The 24,637-nt window shown below is 46.1% G+C and overlaps 1 protein-coding gene across 1 annotated transcript in view; it reads left to right on the top strand.

Annotated features, from left to right (window-relative positions):
• The window catches only part of LOC110510810 (plexin-A4), a 473,690-nt gene that overhangs the window by 432,469 nt on the left and 16,584 nt on the right, over positions 1–24,637 (top strand). The window contains exons 27-29 of the mRNA XM_090213615.1: positions 2,934–3,033; positions 7,251–7,441; positions 19,938–20,107. Coding sequence (XP_090069741.1) covers positions 2,934–3,033; positions 7,251–7,441; positions 19,938–20,107 — 461 coding nt within the window. The remainder of the gene's footprint in view (positions 1–2,933; positions 3,034–7,250; positions 7,442–19,937; positions 20,108–24,637) is intronic.

Raw genomic sequence — 24,637 nt, 5'->3', positions numbered from 1 at the left:
AGCACACTCATAGGGGGGGATCAAAAATACCCAGCAATACACCGTTCAGAAAACATTTGGAAAAGGGCAGTTCTCACACCCGATTATCATTGCTCCTATCCCCCTGTAGAACCAGCAGTGATGACGATCAGTAGAGAGACTATTGCTTTTGTAGTCATGACTTTCTCCCTCCTCTCCAACTTATTGGCTCTGACCCGATAACCTGTGACCCCTGTAATAGACTGGGCCTGTCAGAGCACTTCCAGGTCATTACAGAGGACTGAATAGACACCCCAGAAGTAATCAGCCGAGGGAGGGAGGGAGGGTGGATTAAAGACAGGGAGATGACCAACAAAGGGCAGGCGGTCGTAACGCCATGGCAACTCTCTGTCTGAGCAGAGGAGAGGAGTTAAGATCTGATGTGCTCCACTCAGATGTCCATCTGTCTTCACATTCATAGGGAGTTTTACACACTAGACCACAGGCATTAACATAGGTGGACACACATGCTCAGAACACACACATACAGTATGTCCAGCTCCATTCCAGACATGGACAACATGACACTATTTTAAATATGCAAACACACACACACGCGCGTGCGCACACGCAAACCTTCACCTGGACATACACCAGACAAGCCAGTCATATGTACACCTCGCATGAACAGACAGTGACAGACAGACAGACAGACAGACAGACAGACAGACAGACAACCCCATTATGACAAATCCTGCTGATTGGTACATTCCCTTATTGGCAACCGTCCCTCCAGCGAGCCGGAATGATGGACCGGTGGAAATAGGAACGGAGCGACGCTCGCTTGCTCCTTATGGTGTAAATAATGTGGGCACCTAAGCCAGCAGCCCTCCAAATGAGCTTTCCGGGGGGGGGGGGTGTCTGCCTGCCGCATGACGCTTAAATGAAATGTCACGGCGGCGAGTGGGATGTCGTGGGTGTGGTGGTCGAGACAGCGAGGTAGAATGGATTAGAAGCCTGATTGGAAACCGGAATGAGATAATGAAGACAGAAGTTAATTCAGTTTTCAGCTGGGGAGGGGAAGGAGGGGGAAGGCAGGGTGCGTTCTCCTTGACAAAAAAAAGACTCAGACACTCAAAGCCTGTTAGAGGGAGTGAGGGAGGAGGGAGGAAAGGGAGTGAGGAGGGAGGAGAGTGGGATGTAAGGAGGAAAGGAGGGGGACTGGAAACATCCCGCAGATTCACACTCATCCCACTCCAAAACGTTCCTCTCATCATTTTACCAAACTAACATTAGATTACGTTATATTTGAATGATGTATTACCTCGTGGCGATTATCTACTGTCTACATCAGTCATTTGTTCACTTTGGGTCCAACAGGTCAGTTTATATGACGTAGATTTTGTACAACACCATCGTTAGTGGAAGAGATTACCCACTTATATATTATGAATGTCTTGGTGACCTAGTAAAACATGAATATCATTGATTACTGTCGACTTTGGTCAGACAGATTTCCCCTCTTGACAGCCTCCAGAAGTCCCACGTCTGTCTTGTTATAATGGAATACAGAAATATGGAATATAGAATGGGATCAAAGCGCACTCTGAATGGAATTAGACTCTGCTAACTGTCATCCTAATGGGTTGTTATGAATACAGCACAGACCCATTCACCCTCCTAGATATAGAGGAACTATTCTAATTCTATTTCTATCCCCCCTATGTACAGTTAGCATAGAACCCATTCACCTTTGGTTGAAACTAATGTTTCAATGCCCTTTCTGCTCAAATAAAAGTAGTCACTGTACTGTAAGTCACTTTGGATAAAGCATCTGCTAAGTAGCATATATTAATATGTATATATTATATTATTTACTGTAGGGAGAATCACATTGTAACCCTGAGCATTGCTCTGATATATGATCTGGCCATCCCATCAGTTTAATGAGAGCAACAGTCTCTCTTCTCCTCCTCCTCTTCCTAAACCACCCAGACCCAACTGTCATCTCACATCCCATCCCACCTCTCCTCCCCCCTCCCAATATTACAACCCCAAACACACACACACACCATTATATTAACTAATAAACATGTAGGATTACTGCTTAGGGACCATGTTGTATAGTTAGAGGGGGGTAGTTGGATCCCTGTGGAATCTCCCTGGAGCCTCCCATGGGTGTCGCCTGTCATGATACTAACACATTATGCACCAGGAGCGGGTTGGGGAGCGGGTGAAATAATGCTATGATGTAATAATAACCCCAAACACACACCTGAGACCCTTAGCCCTGCACTCCTATTCCCCATACACACTCTATTAAAGAGATCACTTCTTCAATTAACCCTGCCTCAGCCGGCGGGGCTCGCTGGTGAAATTATGCAGTGTTTGTGTGTTTATGTATATGTACGTGTGTTTGTGCACGGCTGGGATCAGCCCCTCTCCCAGTTGTGTTAATTGAATCAATTTCTGTTGTGTTGAAAAGTAGGAGCCCATCTCGCTTTATCTGTCATTCTCTCTCTCACACACACACGCTCCCCCCTCGCCCCCGAAGAGGGGTATTGTTGAAATGGAAGGCTGAGACGTCCCATCTCACACATAGTGATATACATCGCACCCGTTCACTACCACTAATCATATGTGTATGGGCTGATTAGATCACACAGGCTAATCACAAAGGCTTCCTGAGCATCCAATCATAGCTGTTATAGATGGAGGATAAACACATGATGACGTGTGGATACTGATTTGTATGGTGATCCAGGGTTTAGTGGCTGAGTGCCACATCTCTCTTCATTGGGGATTGTTATGTATTCAGAATGCACTTGGCAGAATCAGAATGCACTCATTGAGGATGGTGATTAGTCATTCTGCTCTCTTTCTGCGCTCTCTCGCTCTCTCTCTCTCTCGCTCTCTCTCGCTCTCGCTCTCTCTTTCTGCTCTCTCTCTCTCTCGCTCTCTCTCGTTCTCTGCAGGTGCCTGATAACTCTGTGATGGCCTTGGTCCCCAAGCAGGTGACGGCCTACAACTCGGTCAACAACTCAACTGTGTCCAGAACCTCAGCCAGTAAATACGGTATGGATAACATGTGTGTGTGTGTGTGTGTGTGTGTGTGTGTGTGTGTGTGTGTGTGTGTGTGTAGGAGAGAGGAGTACATTTCCGGCACATTTCCAGATTTCTCTGCTGGATAGGATTGTCCTCCTGGAACTAAAACAATTATGCCCCCCCCCCCTCCATCTCCCAGCAGTCTGTGTGCCTGAGAGTTAAACAGGAAGAACTGTGTCCTTCTAATCGGAGTGGGATCCATAGTCAGAGTCAGCACACACACACACACTTACATGCACACACAAACACACAACAGCACACACACAGACGTTCTCACCTACACACACACTGGGTATTCCCTGTTGCGAATGCACAAGCTCCATTGCCAGGATTTTAATTAAAAAACGTGGCTAAACAGCACCTTCTCCCTCTAAACCTTCACCACAGAAACCAACACAGACTTCTCCTGCACACACTGTTCATCCCTCAAACTAACTGAGCTCCATATGTCACTAACAGATGTAAAGGCTCTGTTAACAATACCTGAACACATAGTAAAGTCTTCCATACATTAGCCACTATTAGCAATACCTGAACACATAGTAAAGTCTTCTATACATTAGCCACTATTAACAATACCTGAACACATAGTAAAGTCTTCTATACATTAGCCACTATTAGCAATACCTGAACACATAGTAAAGTCTTCTATACATTAGCCACTATTAACAATACCTGAACACATAGTAAAGTCTTCCATACATTAGCCACTATTAGCAATACCTGAACACATAGTAAAGTCTTCTATACATTAGCCACTATTAGCAATACCTGAACACATAGTAAAGTCTTCCATACATTAGCCACTATTAGCAATACCTGAACACATAGTAAAGTCTTCTATACATTAGCCACTATGTGCTGTTACACCTTAGTAATAGTGACAAATCCCCAGAGGAGAAGAGGGACAGAACTGAGCCCAGGAGACAGGATAACAAGATTAGAGAGCAGGGAATTTAACAGACTAACAAAGAGAGAACAAAGAGAGGGAAGAGAAGAAAGAGTGCATTTGCAGTTTGCACTTTCCTCCCCCCTGGGACTGGAGACAGAAACTGTGTCCCAAATGGCACCCTACTCCCTATATAGTGCACTACTTTGGACCAGAGCCCCATGGGGAATATGATGAACTACATGGGGAATAGCGTACCATTTGGGATGCAGACAGACAGTGTCCCATCTAGCAGTGACTGTCTTGGTCCGGCCCTGTGTTCTCTTGAACCTGAGAAGAAGCCATCAAATCAAACCCTGATCAAAGGCAGCGCTGCCCGGACTCAAACACTCCAGACACATCAAATGACCACTTTATTAGCCAGCTAGCACCTCATCTCCATACGCCATCTCACCGCCTCGCCTCCGTTCCTCCACTCAAATTAGACCAAAGAAAAAGGAGGGTGAGTGTGAAAGAGAAAGAGAGGGAACAGGATGGAGAGAGAGAGAGAGATGGAGGAAGACAGAATGTCACACATCTCTTCACTTAGTTGGGGAATTGACTTCAAACGATGCCAGAGCCACTTGAGACATGGAGGGGGGGGGGGGGGGGGGGACTTTGAACTGGACTGATCACAATGGAGAGGCACTGAGGAGAAGAGAGGATGATTCTAATGGAGCCAAAGGAGAGGGGGAGAGGGAGGGAGAAAGTTAGTGAGAGAAAATGAGGAAGGTGGAGAGAGGAGGAGGGATGATGAAGAAGAAGAGGGGTAAAGAGAAAGATGAAGAGGAACAGGGAGGGAGAAAGATGAAGAGGAAGTAGGGGAGAGAGGGATGGAAGGAGAAGGCAGAAAGTTAGTGAGTGAGATGAAGCGCGCGGGAAAGGGATTTAGAGAGAAAGAGAGGGAGAGAAAGAGAGGGAGAGAAAGAGAAAGAGAGGGGGATGGAAGGAGAAGGCAGAAAGTGATGGGGAGAGAGAGAGAGAGAGAGAGCTTCCTTTCTTAATCAAAACTCCTGTGTGATATGTCAGTATGGTAGTATTTCAGGACTGTGTGTGTGTGGAGCGCTCCTTCTAGGAACTCCTTCCACTCCACCGAACGTGTCATCACGCCCTATTACACCAGCACACTCAATAACACTCTGGGAGACACCCACCACTTTATTATTACACACACACGCGCACACACACACGCTCCCACACACGCGCACACACACACGCACACACACACACACGCTCACACACACGCGCACACACACACACGCACGCGCACACACACACGCACACTCACACACACGCATGCTCACACACGCATGCGCACACACACACGCACACTCACGCACGCTCACACATGCACACACACTCCAATCATTCCAAGTCAGTCAAGTTCCAGGAGTCAATATGCACACACACACTTTACCTGCTTTCTATCTCTAGTACTTTACCCCTCCCTCTCCTCTCCTTTCTTCCTCTCTCCCTCCATCATTCACTCTTCCTGCATTTCTCTCTGGAAGGACAAATTGATTTCTGCAGCATCTGCCTTGGCAAAAACACACTTTATTTCACCGTCCTCTCCCTCGACCAACAGTCCTACTGATCAATTATTTTCAGACTGTGTAAACATTCATCGAGCCGGAGTGTTTTTGAATGTCATCGCCACTCTCGTCAAATGGGGAGGGCATATGAATATTTCATCTCGCCATACACCTGTTCGATTTTGTGTCCGTGAATTGTGCCACGGTGTATTCTACCTCCTGAGAGAAAAAGACGGCATGAAAAATGAACCACGTACACGCTGTTGTAAAAGTTAATGTCCAATCTCAAAGTCTCGGTAGCTTGAAGCTTCTAACTGAACCCAGATAAATTACTTGACTGAATTTGGCTTATTTGACTTTGTATCCTTTAGAATATCTGTGTAGTATCCTTTAGAATACCTGTGTAGTATCCTTTAGAATACCTGTGTAGTATCCTTTAGAATACCTGTGTAGTATCCTTTAGAATACCTGTGTAGTATCCTTTAGAATACCTGTGTAGTATCCTTTAGAATACCTGTGTAGTATCCTTTAGAATACCTGTGTAGTATCCTTTAGAATACCTGTGTAGTATCCTTTAGAATACCTGTGTAGTATCCTTTAGAATACCTGTGTAGTATCATTTAGAATACCTGTGTAGTATCATTTAGAATACCTGTGTAGTATCATTTAGAATCCTTTAGAATACCTGTGTAGTATCCTTTAGAATACCTGTGTAGTATCCTTTAGAATACCTGAATGGTATCCTTTAGAATACCTGTGTAGTATCATTTAGAATACCTGTGTAGTATCATTTAGAATCCTTTAGAATACCTGTGTAGTATCTTTTAGAATACCTGTGTAGTATCCTTTAGAATACCTGTGTAGTATCCTTTAGAATACCTGTGTAGTATCCTTTAGAATACCTGTGTAGTATCCTTTAGAATACCTGTGTAGTATACTTTAGAATACCTGTGTTGTATACTTTAGAATACCTGTGTAGTATCATTTAGAATCCTTTAGAATACCTGTGTTGTATACTTTAGAATACCTGTGTAGTATCATTTAGAATACCTGTGTAGTATCCTTTAGAATACCTGTGTAGGATACTTTAGAATACCTGTGTTGTATACTTTAGAATACCTGTGTTGTATACTTTAGAATACCTGTGTAGTATCATTTAGAATCCTTTAGAATACCTGTGTTGTATACTTTAGAATACCTGTGTAGTATGGCTTGACCCCCCCTGTATTTTGTTTTGTCTGTCTTTGGTTTGTGTTGCGTCTGTCTTTTTTGTGTGTTTTGTCTATGTTGTGGTCTCTGACCATTTTCACTGGATCGCGGCGACCTGAACAGTACTGTGCTGGCTCAGATGTTTTCTTTACACATCCCCTCTGTTAGGTGTGTTGTCTCTCTCTACTCTGCACCATATCCGCGGGAAGTAGGGAGGCTGAGGGTGCTGTAGCACCACCAAATAATACAAACTAATTCAAAAGTCCTGTATGAGCAGACCGATATAGCCGTCTGTAACGCAGAACCTCAAAAAATATTTCACCAAGATGTTGTTTTTTTGCCACACCGTTTGGCGAAAGAAACGCAGCACCCCCACCCCCAAACATCTTCCCGCGGCTACAACGTCTATACTATGTCTGTGCTGATCATGTTATATTTCCATAGTCTGTTACAGTATGTCCATTGGTTTCTGCTTCATCTCTGTGTCATATTCTGATGTTGTTCTTTATGTTCCACAGAGAACATGATCAAGTACACGGGGAGCCCCGACAGCCTGCGCTCGCGCACGCCCATGATCACGCCCGACCTGGAGAGCGGGGTCAAGGTGTGGCACCTGGTAAAGAACCACGAACACGGAGACCAGAAGGAGGGAGACCGCGGCTCCAAGATGGTCTCTGAGATATACCTGACCAGGCTGCTGGCCACTAAGGTGAGTTATCACACGAATGCACACCTTATTCAAATATGATATTATTCCTCATCCCCTGTAGACTCTGAGACCCAAGTGAAAATATGTAGCTGTATATTGTCTTTCAGACCTCAGCAGCATATCTAATGATAGAGGTGACACACAAAGATACAACCTGTAAAGGCTTTTTCTGTGGACAGAGATGTTATCTGGTGAAAAACAGAAATGGAAATAGCCGTGAAATGAGTCACTTTGAGCATGCCAGGGCGCTATTGCCCCTCAGAAAATCAGTTCATTTGGTTTGGAGGGAATCGTGACTTTGATCCCACTGCTCAATGGGAATTACCAATCCACTTGCTAATGATGCACCTCCTTTACATCACACATGCTTTCTTCCAGAGAGGGAGGGAGGGAGATAGGGGGGGAGGGGAGAGAGAGGGGGGAAGGGGGAGAGATAGGGAGGGGGAGAGAGAGAGGGAGGGGGAGAGAGGGAGGGAGGGGGGGGGAGAGGGAGGAGAGGGAGGGAGGGAGGGAGGGAGGGAGGGAGGGAGGGAGGGAGGGAGGGAGGGAGGGAGGGAGGGAGGGAGGGAGGGAGGGTGGTGTTGGTGGTGTGACCATTCCATGCTCTTTGTGTTGTGGTTCAGACAGACAACACTCCACCTGGTTTTCTGGATTTGTAATGGGAATGCTTAGTGGCAGGATTCACACACACACCCACACACACTCATCAACAGAGTTGTTGGCAGAGATGGCTGAGGAGGCAACAGAGATATGGAGAGTGAGTGTTGTCTGTCATTTCTCTGGCGTGTGCTGTGATTGGCAGTGAGCAGTCACAGTGGAGCTGTGTAATGAATATGGCAACACTCTCTCTATGAAGCACATGTACCAGAGCCACAATCTAACACGCTTAGACAGACAAAAACACTCAGTCATTCAAACACACACACACACACACAACACACACACACATAACACACACACTGAGCAATGCTCTATTTACCTGTGATGACCCTGGTCAGGGGGGAATGCGATGCAGAGACGGCGTGTCATCTTTACAGATGGAGTGTTTTGTGAAGTAATCAGTTTATCTTGGGGTCCATCTCTCTTGTTGAGGTATGACTGTGCCGACAGCCCTGTAATTGACTGCGTTTGACTTTCACCTCACCAATAAATACCGTCGGTCGGCCCGGCGCTGACGTTTTCCATTTTAGGTCCATCAGTGTCACTCTGATGGGGGGGCAAAGGGCTTATTTCTTGATTGCGTTCTCTATTCCTCTTTTCCTCTCTGTTTCTCTCTCTCTGTTTGTGACAACACCAACAACCCTTCACCCACTCAGTCTTTGTTGTTTTGTTTTCTTTCCACTCATCCTAAATGACAGGGTAGTTCTGATGCAGGCAACACTGTCTGTCCTCATCCTAAATGACAGGGTAGTTCTGATGCAGGCAACACTGTCTGTCCTCATCCTAAATGACAGGGTAGTTCTGATGCAAGAAACACTGTCTGTCCTCATCCTAAATGACAGCGTAGTTCTGATGCAGGAAACACTGTCTGTCCTCATCCTAAATGACAGGGTAGTTCTGATGCAAGAAACACTGTCTGTCCTCATCCTAAATGACAGGGTAGTTCTGATGCAGGAAACACTGTCTGTCCTCATCCTAAATGACAGCGTAGTTCTGATGCAGGCAAAACTGTCTGTCCTCATCCTAAATGACAGGGTAGTTCTGATGCAGGCAACACTGTCTGTCCTCATCCTAAATGACAGCGTAGTTCTGATGCAGGAAACACTGTCTGTCCTCATCCTAAATGACAGGGTAGTTCTGATGCAGGAAACACTGTCTGTCCTCATCCTAAATGACAGGGTAGTTCTGATGCAGGCAACACTGTCTGTCCTCATCGTAAATGACAGGGTAGTTCTGATGCAGGCAACACTGTCTGTCCTCATCCTAAATGACAGGGTAGTTCTGATGCAGGAAACACTGTCTGTCCTCATCCTAAATGACAGGGTAGTTCTGATGCAGGAAACACTGTCTGTCCTCATCCTAAATGACAGGGTAGTTCTAATGCAGGCAACACTGTCTGTCCTCATCGTAAATGACAGGGTAGTTCTGATGCAGGCAACACTGTCTGTCCTCATCCTAAATGACAGGGTAGTTCTGATGCAGGCAACACTGTCTGTCCTCATCCTAAATGACAGGGTAGTTCTGATGCAGGCAGCACTGTCTGTCCTCATCCTAAATGACAGGGTAGTTCTGATGGAGGCAGCACTGTCTGTCCTCATCCTAAATGACAGGGTAGTTCTGATGCAGGCAACACTGTCTGTCCTCATCCTAAATGACAGGGTAGTTCTGATGCAGACAACACTGTCTGTCCTCATCCTAAATGACAGGGTAGTTCTGATGCAGGAAACACTGTCTGTCCTCATCCTAAATGACAGGGTAGTTCTGATGCAGGCAGCACTGTCTGTCCTCATCCTAAATGACAGGGTAGTTCTGATGGAGGCAGCACTGTCTGTCCTCATCCTAAATGACAGGGTAGTTCTGATGCAGGCAGCACTGTCTGTCCTCATCCTAAATGAGAGGTTAGTTCTGATGCAGGCAGCACTGTCTGTCCTTATCCTAAATGACAGGGTAGTTCTGATGGAGGCAGCACTGTCTGTCCTCATCCTAAATGACAGGGTAGTTCTGATGCAGGCAGCACTGTCTGTCCTCATCCTAAATGACAGGGTAGTTCTGATGGAGGCAGCACTGTCTGTCCTCATCCTAAATGACAGGGTAGTTCTGATGCAGGCAGCACTGTCTGTCCTCATCCTAAATGACAGGGTAGTTCTGATGCAGGCAGCACTGTCTGTCCTCATCCTAAATGAGAGGTTAGTTCTGATGCAGGCAGCACTGTCTGTCCTCATCCTAAATGACAGGGTAGTTCTGATGGAGGCAGCACTGTCTGTCCTCATCCTAAATGACAGGGTAGTTCTGATGCAGGCAGCACTGTCTGTCCTCATCCTAAATGACAGGGTAGTTCTGATGCAGGCAGCACTGTCTGTCCTCATCCTAAATGACAGGGTAGTTCTGATGGAGGCAGCACTGTCTGTCCTCATCCTAAATGACAGGGTAGTTCTGATGCAGGCAGCACTGTCTGTCCTCATCCTAAATGACAGGGTAGTTCTGATGCAGACAACACTGTCTGTCCTCATCCTAAATGACAGGGTAGTTCTGATGCAAGAAACACTGTCTGTCCTCATCCTAAATGACAGGGTAGTTCTGATGCAGGCAGCACTGTCTGTCCTCATCCTAAATGACAGGGTAGTTCTGATGCAGGCAGCACTGTCTGTCCTCATCCTAAATGACAGGGTAGTTCTGATGGAGGCAGCACTGTCTGTCCTCATCCTAAATGACAGGGTAGTTATGATGCAGGCAGCACTGTCTGTCCTCATCCTAAATGACAGGTTAGTTCTGATGCAGGCAGCACTGTCTGTCCTCATCCTAAATGACAGGGTAGTTCTGATGCAGGCAGCACTGTCTGTCCTCATCCTAAATGACAGGGTAGTTCTGATGCAGACAACACTGTCTGTCCTCATCCTAAATGACAGGGTAGTTCTGATGCAAGAAACACTGTCTGTCCTCATCCTAAATGACAGGTTAGTTCTGATGCAGGCAGCACTGTCTGTCCTCATCCTAAATGACAGGGTAGTTCTGATGCAGGCAGCACTGTCTGTCCTCATCCTAAATGACAGGGTAGTTCTGATGGAGGCAGCACTGACTGTCCTCATCCTAAATGACAGGGTAGTTCTGATGCAGGCAGCACTGTCTGTCCTCATCCTAAATGACAGGGTAGTTCTGATGCAGGCAGCACTGTCTGTCCTCATCCTAAATGACAGGGTAGTTCTGATGGAGGCAGCACTGTCTGTCCTCATCCTAAATGACAGGGTAGTTCTGATGCAGGCAACACTGTCTGTCCTCATCCTAAATGACAGGGTAGTTCTGATGGAGGCAGCACTGTCTGTCCTCATCCTAAATGAGAGGGTAGTTCTGATGCAGGCAGCACTGTCTGTCCTCATCCTAAATGACAGGGTAGTTCTGATGCAGGCAGCACTGTCTGTCCTCATCCTAAATGACAGGGTAGTTCTGATGCAGGCAGCACTGTCTGTCCTCATCCTAAATGACAGGGTAGTTCTGATGCAGGCAGCACTGTCTGTCCTCATCCTAAATGACAGGGTAGTTCTGATGCAGGCAGCACTGTCTGTCCTCATCCTAAATGACAGGGTAGTTCTGATGCAGGAAACACTGTCTGTCCTCATCCTAAATGACAGGGTAGTTCTGATGCAGGCAGCACTGTCTGTCCTCATCCTAAATGACAGGGTAGTTCTGATGCAGGCAGCACTGTCTGTCCTCATCCTAAATGACAGGGTAGTTCTGATGCAGGCAGCACTGTCTGTCCTCATCCTAAATGACAGGGTAGTTCTGATGCAGGAAACACTGTCTGTCCTCATCCTAAATGACAGTGTAGTTCTGATGCAGGCAGCACTGTCTGTCCTCATCCTAAATGACAGGGTAGTTCTGATGGAGGCAGCACTGTCTGTCCTCATCCTAAATGACAGGGTAGTTCTGATGCAGGAAACACTGTCTGTCCTCATCCTAAATGACAGGGTAGTTCTGATGCAGGCAGCACTGTCTGTCCTCATCCTAAATGACAGGGTAGTTCTGATGGAGGCAGCACTGTCTGTCCTCATCCTAAATGACAGGGTAGTTCTGATGGAGGCAGCACTGTCTGTCCTCATCCTAAATGACAGGGTAGTTCTGATGCAGGCAGCACTGTCTGTCCTCATCCTAAATGACAGGGTAGTTCTGATGCAGGCAGCACTGTCTGTCCTCATCCTAAATGACAGGGTAGTTCTGATGCAGGAAACACTGTCTGTCCTCATCCTAAATGACAGGGTAGTTCTGATGCAGGCAGCACTGTCTGTCCTCATCCTAAATGACAGGGTAGTTCTGATGCAGGCAGCACTGTCTGTCCTCATCCTAAATGACAGGGTAGTTCTGAAGGAGGCAGCACTGTCTGTCCTCATCCTAAATGACAGGGTAGTTCTGATGCAGGCAGCACTGTCTGTCCTCATCCTAAATGACAGGGTAGTTCTGATGCAGGAAACACTGTCTGTCCTCATCCTAAATGACAGGGTAGTTCTGATGCAGGCAGCACTGTCTGTCCTCATCCTAAATGACAGGGTAGTTCTGATGCAGGCAACACTGTCTGTCCTCATCCTAAATGACAGGGTAGTTCTGATGCAGGCAGCACTGTCTGTCCTCATCCTAAATGACAGGGTAGTTCTGATGCAGGCAGCACTGTCTGTCCTCATCCTAAATGACAGGGTAGTTCTGATGGAGGCAGCACTGTCTGTCCTCATCCTAAATGACAGGGTAGTTCTGATGCAGGCAGCACTGTCTGTCCTCATCCTAAATGACAGGGTAGTTCTGATGCAGGAAACACTGTCTGTCCTCATCCTAAATGACAGGGTAGTTCTGATGCAGGCAGCACTGTCTGTCCTCATCCTAAATGACAGGGTAGTTCTGATGCAGGAAACACTGTCTGTCCTCATCCTAAATGACAGGGTAGTTCTGATGCAGGCAGCACTGTCTGTCCTCATCCTAAATGACAGGGTAGTTCTGATGCAGGCAGCACTGTCTGTCCTCATCCTAAATGACAGGGTAGTTCTGATGCAGGCAACACTGTCTGTCCTCATCCTAAATGACAGGGTAGTTCTGATGCAGGCAGCACTGTCTGTCCTCATCCTAAATGACAGGGTAGTTCTGATGCAGGAAACACTGTCTGTCCTCATCCTAAATGACAGGGTAGTTCTGATGCAGGCAGCACTGTCTGTCCTCATCCTAAATGACAGGGTAGTTCTGATGCAGGAAACACTGTCTGTCCTCATCCTAAATGACAGGGTAGTTCTGATGCAGGCAGCACTGTCTGTCCTCATCCTAAATGACAGGGTAGTTCTGATGCAGGCAGCACTGTCTGTCCTCATCCTAAATGACAGGGTAGTTCTGATGCAGGCAGCACTGTCTGTCCTCATCCTAAATGACAGGGTAGTTCTGATGCAGGCAGCACTGTCTGTCCTCATCCTAAATGACAGGGTAGTTCTGATGCAGGCAACACTGTCTGTCCTCATCCTAAATGACAGGGTAGTTCTGATGCAGGCAGCACTGTCTGTCCTCATCCTAAATGACAGGGTAGTTCTGATGCAGGCAGCACTGTCTGTCCTCATCCTAAATGACAGGGTAGTTCTGATGCAGGCAGCACTGTCTGTCCTCATCCTAAATGACAGGGTAGTTCTGATGGAGGCAGCACTGTCTGTCCTCATCCTAAATGACAGGGTAGTTCTGATGCAGGCAACACTGTCTGTCCTCATCCTAAATGACAGGGTAGTTCTGATGCAGGCAGCACTGTCTGTCCTCATCCTAAATGACAGGGTAGTTCTGATGGAGGCAGCACTGTCTGTCCTCATCCTAAATGACAGGGTAGTTCTGATGGAGGCAGCACTGTCTGTCCTCATCCTAAATGACAGGGTAGTTCTGATGCAGGCAGCACTGTCTGTCCTCATCCTAAATGACAGGGTAGTTCTGATGCAGGCAGCACTGTCTGTCCTCATCCTAAATGACAGGGTAGTTCTGATGCAGGCAGCACTGTCTGTCCTCATCCTAAATGACAGGGTAGTTCTGATGGAGGAAACACTGTCTGTCCTCATCCTAAATGACAGGGTAGTTCTGATGCAAGAAACACTGTCTGTCCTCATCCTAAATGACAGGGTAGTTCTGATGCAGGAAACACTGTCTGTCCTCATCCTAAATGACAGGGTAGTTCTGATGCAGGCAACACTGTCTGTCCTCATCCTAAATGACAGGGTAGTTCTGATGGAGGGAGCACTGTCTGTCCTCATCCTAAATGACAGGGTAGTTCTGATGCAGGCAGCACTGTCTGTCCTCATCCTAAATGACAGGGTAGTTCTGATGCAGGCAGCACTGTCTGTCCTCATCCTAAATGACAGGGTAGTTCTGATGGAGGCAGCACTGTCTGTCCTCATCCTAAATGACAGGGTAGTTCTGATGCAGGCAGCACTGTCTGTCCTCATCCTAAATGACAGGGTAGTTCTGATGCAGGCAGCACTGTCTGTCCTCATCCTAAATGACAGGGTAGTTCTGATGCAGGCAACACTGTCTGTCCTCATCCTAAATGACAGGGTAGTTCTGATGCAGGCAGCACTGTCTGTCCTCATCCTAAATGACAGGGTAGTTCTGATGCAGGCAACACTGTCTGTCCTCATCCTAAATGACAGGGTAGTTCTGATGCAGGAAACACTGTCTGTCCTCATCCTAAATGACAGGGTAGTTCTGATGCAGGCAACACTGTCTGTCCTCATCCTAAATGACAGGGTAGTTCTGATGCAGGAAACACTGTCTGTCCTCATCCTAAATGACAGCGTAGTTCTGATGCAGGAAACACTGTCTGTCCTCATCCTAAATGACAGGGTAGTTCTGATGCAGGAAACACTGTCTGTCCTCATCTTAAATGACAGGGTAGTTCTGATGCAGGCAACACTGTCTGTCCTCATCCTAAATGACAGGGTAGTTCTGATGCAGGAAACACTGTCTGTCCTCATCCTAAATGACAGGGTAGTTCTGATGCAGGAAACACTGTCTGTCCTCATCCTAAATGACAGGGTAGTTCTGATGCAGGAAACACTGTCTGTCCTCATCCTAAATGACAGGGTAGTTATGATACAGACAACACTGTCTGTCCTCATCCTAAATGACAGGGTAGTTCTGATGCAGGCAACACTGTCTGTCCTCATCCTAAATGACAGGGTAGTTCTGATGCAGGAAACACTGTCTGTCCTCATCCTAAATGACAGGGTAGTTCTGATGCAGGAAACACTGTCTGTCCTCATCCTAAATGACAGGGTAGTTCTGATGCAGGCAACACTGTCTGTCCTCATCCTAAATGACAGGGTAGTTCTGATGCAGGAAACACTGTCTGTCCTCATCCTAAATGACAGGGTAGTTCTGATGCAGGCAGCACTGTCTGTCCTCATCCTAAATGACAGGGTAGTTCTGATGCAGGCAGCACTGTCTGTCCTCATCCTAAATGACAGGGTAGTTCTGATGCAGGCAACACTGTCTGTCCTCATCCTAAATGACAGGGTAGTTCTGATGCAGGCAGCACTGTCTGTCCTCATCCTAAATGACAGGGTAGTTCTGATGCAGGCAACACTGTCTGTCCTCATCCTAAATGACAGGGTAGTTCTGATGGAGGCAACACTGTCTGTCCTCATCCTAAATGACAGGGTAGTTCTGATGCAAGAAACACTGTCTGTCCTCATCCTAAATGACAGGGTAGTTCTGATGCAGGAAACACTGTCTGTCCTCATCCTAAATGACAGGGTAGTTCTGATGCAGGAAACACTGTCTGTCCTCATCCTAAATGACAGGGTAGTTCTGATGCAGGCAGCACTGTCTGTCCTCATCCTAAATGACAGGGTAGTTCTGATGCAGGCAGCACTGTCTGTCCTCATCCTAAATGACAGGGTAGTTCTGATGCAGGCAGCACTGTCTGTCCTCATCCTAAATGACAGGGTAGTTCTGATGCAGGAAACACTGTCTGTCCTCATCCTAAATGACAGGGTAGTTCTGATGCAGGAAACACTGTCTGTCCTCATCCTAAATGACAGGGTAGTTCTGATGGAGGCAACACTGTCTGTCCTCATCCTAAATGACAGGGTAGTTCTGATGCAGGAAACACTGTCTGTCCTCATCCTAAATGACAGGGTAGTTCTGATGCAGGCAGCACTGTCTGTCCTCATCCTAAATGACAGGGTAGTTCTGATGGAGACAACACTGTCTGTCCTCATCCTAAATGACAGGGTAGTTCTGATGCAGGAAACACTGTCTGTCCTCATCCTAAATGACAGGGTAGTTCTGATGCAGGAAACACTGTCTGTCCTCATCCTAAATGACAGGGTAGTTCTGATGCAGGCAGCACTGTCTGTCCTCATCCTAAATGACAGGGTAGTTCTGATGCAGGAAACACTGTCTGTCCTCATCCTAAATGACAGGGTAGTTCTGATGCAGGAAACACTGTCTGTCCTCATCCTAAATGACAGGGTAGTTCTGATGGAGGCAACACTGTCTGTCCTCATCCTAAATGACAGGGTAGTTCTGATGCAGGAAACACTGTCTGTCCTCATCCTAAATGACAGGGTAGTTCTGATGCAGGCAGCACTGTCTGTCCTCATCCTAAATGACAGGGTAGTTCTGATGGAGACAACACTGTCTGTCCTCATCCTAAATGACAGGGTAGTTCTGATGCAGGAAACACTGTCTGTCCTCATCCTAAATGACAGGGTAGTTCTGATGCAGGAAACACTGTCCGTCCTCATCCTAAATGACAGGGTAGTTCTGATGCAGGCAACACTGTCTGTCCTCATCCTAAATGACAGGGTAGTTCTGATGCAGGCAACACTGTCTGTCCTCATCCTAAATGACAGGGTAGTTCTGATGCAGGCAGCACTGTCTGTCCTCATCCTAAATGACAGGGTAGTTCTGATGCAGGCAACACTGTCTGTCCTCATCCTAAATGACAGGGTAGTTCTGATGCAGGCAGCACTGTCTGTCCTCATCCTAAATGACAGGGTAGTTCTGATGCAGGAAACACTGTCTGTCCTCATCCTAAATGACAGGGTAGTTCTGATGCAGGAAACACTGTCTGTCCTCATCCTAAATGACAGGGTAGTTCTGATGCAGGAAACACTGTCTGTCCTCATCCTAAATGACAGGGTAGTTCTGATGCAGGAAACACTGTCTGTCCTCATCCTAAATGACAGGGTAGTTCTGATGCAGGCAGCACTGTCTGTCCTCATCCTAAATGACAGGGTAGTTCTGATGCAGGAAACACTGTCTGTCCTCATCCTAAATGACAGGGTAGTTCTGATGCAGGAAACACTGTCTGTCCTCATCCTAAATGACAGGGTAGTTCTGATGCAGGCAGCACTGTCTGTGAGGCTAAATTCTAGATTACACATTGTCTTTAAAGTGCAGTGTAATGATGGGCCAGGTTTCTCTCTCTCTCTGTGTGTGTGTGTGTGTGTGTGTGTGTGTGTGTGTGTGTGTGTGTGTGTGTGTGTGTGTGTGTGTGTGTGTGTGTGTGTGTGTGTGTGTGTGTGTGTGTGTTTTCAGTGGGCTGTAATGGCAGCTTGTGCTCTCAGGGGACAGATGAAGGACTATCATGATGAAGTTGTCTGTCTGTGGGATTCCTTACTCACAAACACTCACATACACACGTATAACACACACACACACACACACACACACACATACACACACTACATGTATAACAGCCTCCCTGCCACTAAACGGTCCCCATGACTACACAGGGTTTGAGGAAGAAATGTATATTTTCATCTTCATAGGCAAATGATAAGCTGTCAGAAATGTGGGACATGGTAGAATCACGGCTGTGATTGTCAGCTAACTGGATTCTCCTCACGCCCCCCTCCCTCTCTCCTCTCTGACTCAGTCACCGCTCCACCCAAATTGGGATTTTTATTTGCCGCTTGTGCACACCTCATCTGACACACTGCGCGCTTGTGGCTCTTTCCAGATAGGCTTCCCTCACTGTTGCTTTTTGTCATTCTGTCCTCTCCTCTCTTCTCCCCCTCGCATTCTATCAGCTCATTCCTTACAAGTGGATTAGATTTTCTCTTTCTATCTATCTCGTTCTCTCTCTTCTCTCCTCCTTAAAGACGAGAACATTAAATCAAATTAGGGTCAATGGTGCAGTGTGTGAGCTAATCCCTCCACACACAGAGGCTTAGGAGATGCACCTCCTGTTCCCAGATATTATTAAAAGTGAACTGTGAAAAAACAATTTCCCATCAAAGCCCAGAGATTTAGGACCAGAGAGAGAGAGAGAGAAACACATCAGGAAACACCATCAGATACACAGGATAAAACCCACTCGCAGTCAGACGCACACACCACCGGAGGCTGGTGAGGGGAGGATGGCTCATAATAATGGATGGAATGTAGTGAATGGAATGGTATCAAACACATGGAAACCATGGAAACCATGAGTTTGATGCGTCGGTAACACTTGACACCCAGCGTCAGAACACGTTATGACACGGTCATAACCATGTCATAATATCTGACGTAACGTGTCATAACCTGTTATAATACGGTCATAACCCTCATGACATCTTTTGACCTGTTGTGACATATATTGTGTTATTTTATGGCTGGTTATGACACCTACATAAGTGTCAAAACCCACCAAACCTACCACACAAGGAAAAACATTCCATTACATCATAGCCTAAGTATTTTATTTTATTTTATTGACCATATTAAATGATCATTGTAATTGCACACAAAATGATGTCAGACATGCACTTACCCCAATGCTCTGCTGATGACTGGGATGAATGCAGAAGGAGATTTCAGGAGCAGGACAAGACACCCTCTTTTTGACAGATGGCCTATCTGGCTTATGTGATTATGATGGTCATAATGCTTCTTGAGTGTCAAAGTGTATTTTCTTAGTCCAAGTAAAGTGACACAGGATGGTCATAATGCTTCTTAACAGTCTCATAAAGTGTATTTTCTAGAGTTATTTAAAATATGATGAATAAAATATGAATGTAAAGAATTCACAACAACAAAGGATTTAAGAAACAAACTTTAAAAGTTGTCAGGGAAAAAAACTCATTTGAATAAATGTGTGTTTTGACACTCTTATGTAGGTGTTATAACCAGCCATAAAATTACCCAATATATGTCACAACAGGTGTAAATATATTGGTCTTGACAGTGTTATAACCATATTATGACAGGTTATGACAAGTTATGTCAGCTATTATGACATGGTTATGACTGTGTCATAACGTGTTGACACTGGGTGTCAAGTAAAGTAAGTATTCCCGATGTGTCTGATACCGATGTGTCTGATACCGATGTGTCTGATACCGATGTGTCTGATACCGATGTGTCTGATGCCGATGTGTCTGATACCGATGTGTCTGATACCGATGTGTCTGATACGATGTGTCTGATACCGATGGGTCTGATACCGATGTGTCTGATACCGATGTGTCTGATACCGATGTGTCTGATACCGATGTGTCTGATACCGATGTGTCTGATACCGATGTGTCTGATACCGATGTGTCTGATGCCGATGTGTCTGATGCCGATGTGTCTGATGCCGATGTGTCTGATGCCGATGTGTCTGATACCGATGTGTCTGATACCGATGTGTCTGATACCGATGTGTCTGATACCGATGTGTCTGATACCGATGTGTCTGATGCCGATGTGTCTGATATCGATGTGTCTGATACTGATGTGTCTGATACCGATGTGTCTGATACCGATGTGTCTGATACCAGTGTTGCAGACACCTGTCGCCATTCTCTCTGTCTCTGTGTGTGTTGTCTGTCGCTCACTGCTGATCTCTCTGCTTCCACAGGGCACTTTACAGAAGTTTGTGGACGACCTGTTTGAGACCATCTTCAGCACGGCCCACCGAGGCAGCGCCCTGCCCCTGGCCATCAAGTACATGTTTGACTTCCTGGATGAGCAGGCTGACAAGCACAGCATCCATGACCCGCATGTCAGACACACATGGAAAAGCAACTGGTGAGACACTGGCGACATCTGGCCTTTTCTGTTGTTTTACTGTGTACTGTGCTAAAACAGGTTAACATTGGAAGTGTACTGCAACCCCCCCCCCCCCTACACACACACACGTGTAGAAACACAGACACATGTACACTCTTGTATACACACACACACACACACACACACGGAAGTTTATCAGAGAGAAGATGGCACTGCCCTAAATATGTCTCCCTGCTCCACCACCACCTCCATGCCTACTGAATGAACCATGGAGTGTGTGAACAATCTTCATTAAATCCAATGACGAAGAGCTAATCCCACAGGCAACCAATCAGGGCAGCCAGCTCTGACATTACCATGGTGACCGACCGGGAACGAGCCGCCCGTAGTCGCCTGGGCGAGGAAACCAGGGGAGGCTAGGTGAAGGAAGTGGACTCCAAATGAATACCCTCTGATTAATTTAGACCTGTGTCCCCCTCCTGAAGGGGTGGCAGGGTTAAATAACCTGGAGTGGATTAGAATGAGGGAGAGAGGAAGAGAGGAGGAGAGGAGGGGGTGGAGGAGAAGAGGAAATGGACTCAGTGGGAGTTAAACACCACGCTAATAACTCATTAGCCCCTGGCCTTCGCCATGGTCCCATCATGCATCACTCAGCTCCGACCCAAAGGACCATGGGGCTGGGAATTGATTTGTGGGGCAGTCGTCCGGAGGAGAGTGGAGAGAGAGGGGGAAAGAGAGACTATTTACTTCATGGTCCTAATTTGTATCCTTCCCAGTGTCTGCGTTATTGCACCATTTGCAAAAGAGCGTGTTAAGTGTTTTCCAAGAGCTCTGTAGGTCGCTCTTACAATAGACATTAATGGAATCACTCTCGCAAGAGGGGAAACGTTAAACAGTCCTTTAATATAACATACTGGTAACGCTTACACAACGCTTACACAACGCTTAGTGCCTTCTGCACCCAGCCAGCTCAGAGCACCATGTCCCCTGTTCTACACCAAGCAGTGGGGACATATCCGTCAAACCAGATTATTAAATACACCCAGCCAGCTCAGAGCACCATGTCCCCTGTTCTACACCAAGCAGTGGGGACATATCCTTCAAACCAGATTATTAAATACACCCAGCCAGCTCAGAGCACCATGTCCCCTGTTCTACACCAAACAGTGGGGACATATCCTTCAAACCAGATTATTAAATACACCCAGCCAGCTCAGAGCACCATGTCCCCTGTTCTACACCAAACAGTGGGGACATATCCTTCAAACCAGATTATTAAATACACCCAGCCAGCTCAGAGCACCATGTCCCCTGTTCTACACCAAGCAGTGGGGACATATCCGTCAAACCAGATTATTCTCTGCCCTGTGTAATTCTCCAGCAGCAGAGATAGATTGAAATAATCCATCCTAACCTGAGATTGAAATTGAGAGACACACAGCTGTGTGTGGTTTCCAAGAACCCATCCTGTCATTGTCATGTCTCTGGGTGAGAGTCTAGACTATTTTCTGTGCTGCAGTTATTCATAGATATGTAGACCATGTTAGTAGACTCAATTAATGTGAGGCGTAGGTATAATAGTTCCTCATTAAAGGCAGTTTTTATTTGTTTAGGGGTCGATAATAGTCTATTTTCCTGTCAGCCATATTGTTTGATTCCCAGAAGCAGGCTGGTACAGGAAGAGCCTCTGACAGACAGACCTTTCATCATCACTCAGTCTAGTGCATGGTTGACTGTGTGATCATCCACCATGGTTGACTGTGTGATCATCCACCATGGTTGACTGTGTGATCATCCACCATGGTTGACTGTGTGATCATCCACCATGGTTAACTGTGTGATCATCCACCATGGTTAACTGTGTGATCATCCACCATGGTTGACTGTGTGATCATCCACCATGGTTAACTGTGTGATCATCCACCATGGTTGACTGTGTGATCATCCACCATGGTTAACTGTGTGATCATCCACCATGGTTGACTGTGTAATCATCCCACAGCATAGACGGCTGGTGGGAGGAGCTTTAGGAGGACGGGCTCATTATAATAGCTGGAATGGAATACATGAAATGGTGCCAAACATATCAACCACATGGAAACCACATGTTTGACTCTGTTCCATGAATTCCATTCCAGCCATTACAATGAGCCCATCCTCCTATAGCTCCTCCCACCTGCCTCCTCTGTCCCCCAGCATATGACCTTTACTTGCCCTCCTCATTACTAATGGTTTGAGAGAGAGAGCGTTTGTGGGGTGTGTGTGTGTGTGTGTGTGTGTGTGTGTTCATGCATTGTGCATCTGTTTAAATACCTGTGCGAGTGCATGCCTTTCTGCATCAGCGTGTGTGTGTGTGTGCGCGTGTGCGTGCGTGCGCGTGCGTGCGTGTGTGTGCGTGTGTGTGTGCGTGTGTGTGTGTTTGAGTCAGACTCCTAGAGCTCCTCCAGATGGTATCTTTTGGATCAGCAGTCAGTGTGTCGACATCTCCCTCTCATCCTCTTTCTTCAGTGTGTGTCCCTTCAGCAAGCAGCGTTTTAATGACCAGCTTCTAGAGCAGACTGGCACACACATGCCCACATTGCACAGCACACACAACTCATCTGTGTCCTTAATCACATAAACCCACCACCACACTCTCCCAATGACAGCAGCAGACAGGAAGACACATCCCTCTGAAGGTTGACAACGGAGATGTTACAGTGATATTACACTAAATCACATTCTCCATATAGACATTACATTCTACTTCTACCCAGCCTGAAGTACAGGCTCCAGTATGAGTACCAGAACCATGGATCAGTATTGATCCAAGATTACACTGTTGTTTGATTTGATTTGTAGATATTGGGTCAATATTTACCTTTAATCCGTCCTGTTTCTGTGGAAACCAAGGAATTCGTCCTGCTGATGTTAGCTAGGCCAACACTCACTAGCCATGACAATGACCATAATGATAAAACATTTTATTTGAAGTGCTTTTCAAGAAGTCCAAAGTCACTTTAGGGGGATTGGATGGTAATGGAACCACAAACAAAAACCATTGACCTAAAAGTTCAACAACCCATACAACTCCATGCACAATGACAACTCCGAACTGCCCGACAAAAATGTATAATTACATTTACAGGATAAACCATAGGAGTTGGCAGGACCGCACAAACAGTTCTGGGACCTGGCTAATCACTCACTAGGCCTGGACAATGCTCTGTAGTGTCGTGCCTCAGTGCTGTACACTCTCTCCATCCCTGAGTAAAAGGGTTGTTCCTGTCTGACTGACCGTTGACAGATCACAGAGTCACATTCAGTATCTGAGTGAAGACTTTAGCTTCGTCTCTGTAAAGAAAAAAGCAGTGTCATAACTGCATTCAAACATCTTTAAAATACGTCAGAAGATGTGAATTCCAAGGGCACAGTTGCTCTCCATATACCCCTGTGTGTTGACTCATTGGATATGTTATATCTGATCAAACATCCAAGACAATGAAACGTTCCCCACAGACAACAATCAATGTAACGCTGCACAATAACCAAATACCACTTGGGCAGAAGTTAGATCTTCATTCATGCCCGTGCCAGCCTAGCCTGGGCTTCCATCCTGGACACCACAGTATGAATAACATACTTTACAGTTTGGAGAAAAGGCTTTACAGTTTGGAGAAAAGGCTTTACAGTTTGGAGAAAAGGCTTTACAGTTTGGAGAAAAGGCTTTACAGTTTGGAGAAAAGGCTTTACAGTTTGGAGAAAAAGCTTTACAGTTTGGAGAAAAGGCTTTACAGTTTGGAGAAAAGGCTTTACAGTTTGGAGAAAAAGCTTTACAGTTTGGAGAAAAGGCTTTACAGTTTGGAGAAAAAGCTTTACAGTTTGGAGAAAAAGCTTTACAGTTTGGAGAAAAGGCTTTACAGTTTGGAGAAAAGGCTTTACAGTTTGGAGAAAAGGCTTTACAGTTTGGGGAAAAAGCTTTACAGTTTGGAGAAAAAGCTTTACAGTTTGGAGAAAAAGCTTTACAGTTTGGGGAAAAGGCTTTACAGTTTGGAGAAAAGGCTTTACAGTTTGGAGAAAAGGCTTTACAGTTTGGAGAAAAGGCTTTACAGTTTGGAGAAAAGGCTTTACAGTTTGGGGAAAAAGCTTTACAGTTTGGAGAAAAAGCTTTACAGTTTGGAGAAAATGCTTTACAGTTTGGAGAAAAAGCTTTACAGTTTGGAGAAAAAGCTTTACAGTTTGGAGAAAAGGCTTTACAGTTTGGAGAAAAGGCTTTACAGTTTGGAGAAAAGGCTTTACAGTTTGGGGAAAAAGCTTTACAGTTTGGAGAAAAGGCTTTACAGTTTGGAGAAAAGGCTTTACAGTTTGGAGAAAAGGCTTTACACTTTGGAGAAAAGGCTTTACAGTTTGGGGAAAAAGCTTTAGAGTTTGGAGAAAAAGCTTTACAGTTTGGAGAAAAGGCTTTACAGTTTGGAGAAAAAGCTTTACAGTTTGGAGAAAAAGCTTTACAGTTTGGAGAAAAGGCTTTACAGTTTGGAGAAAAGGCTTTACAGTTTGGAGAAAAAGCTT

Source organism: Oncorhynchus mykiss, chromosome 21, assembly GCF_057628025.1.
Source record: "Oncorhynchus mykiss isolate SJ-2025 chromosome 21, ASM5762802v1, whole genome shotgun sequence".
Taxonomy (NCBI): Eukaryota; Metazoa; Chordata; class Actinopteri; order Salmoniformes; family Salmonidae; genus Oncorhynchus; species Oncorhynchus mykiss.
Note: the sequence above shows the minus strand (reverse complement) of the source record. Positions and strands in the feature narration are given on the sequence as shown.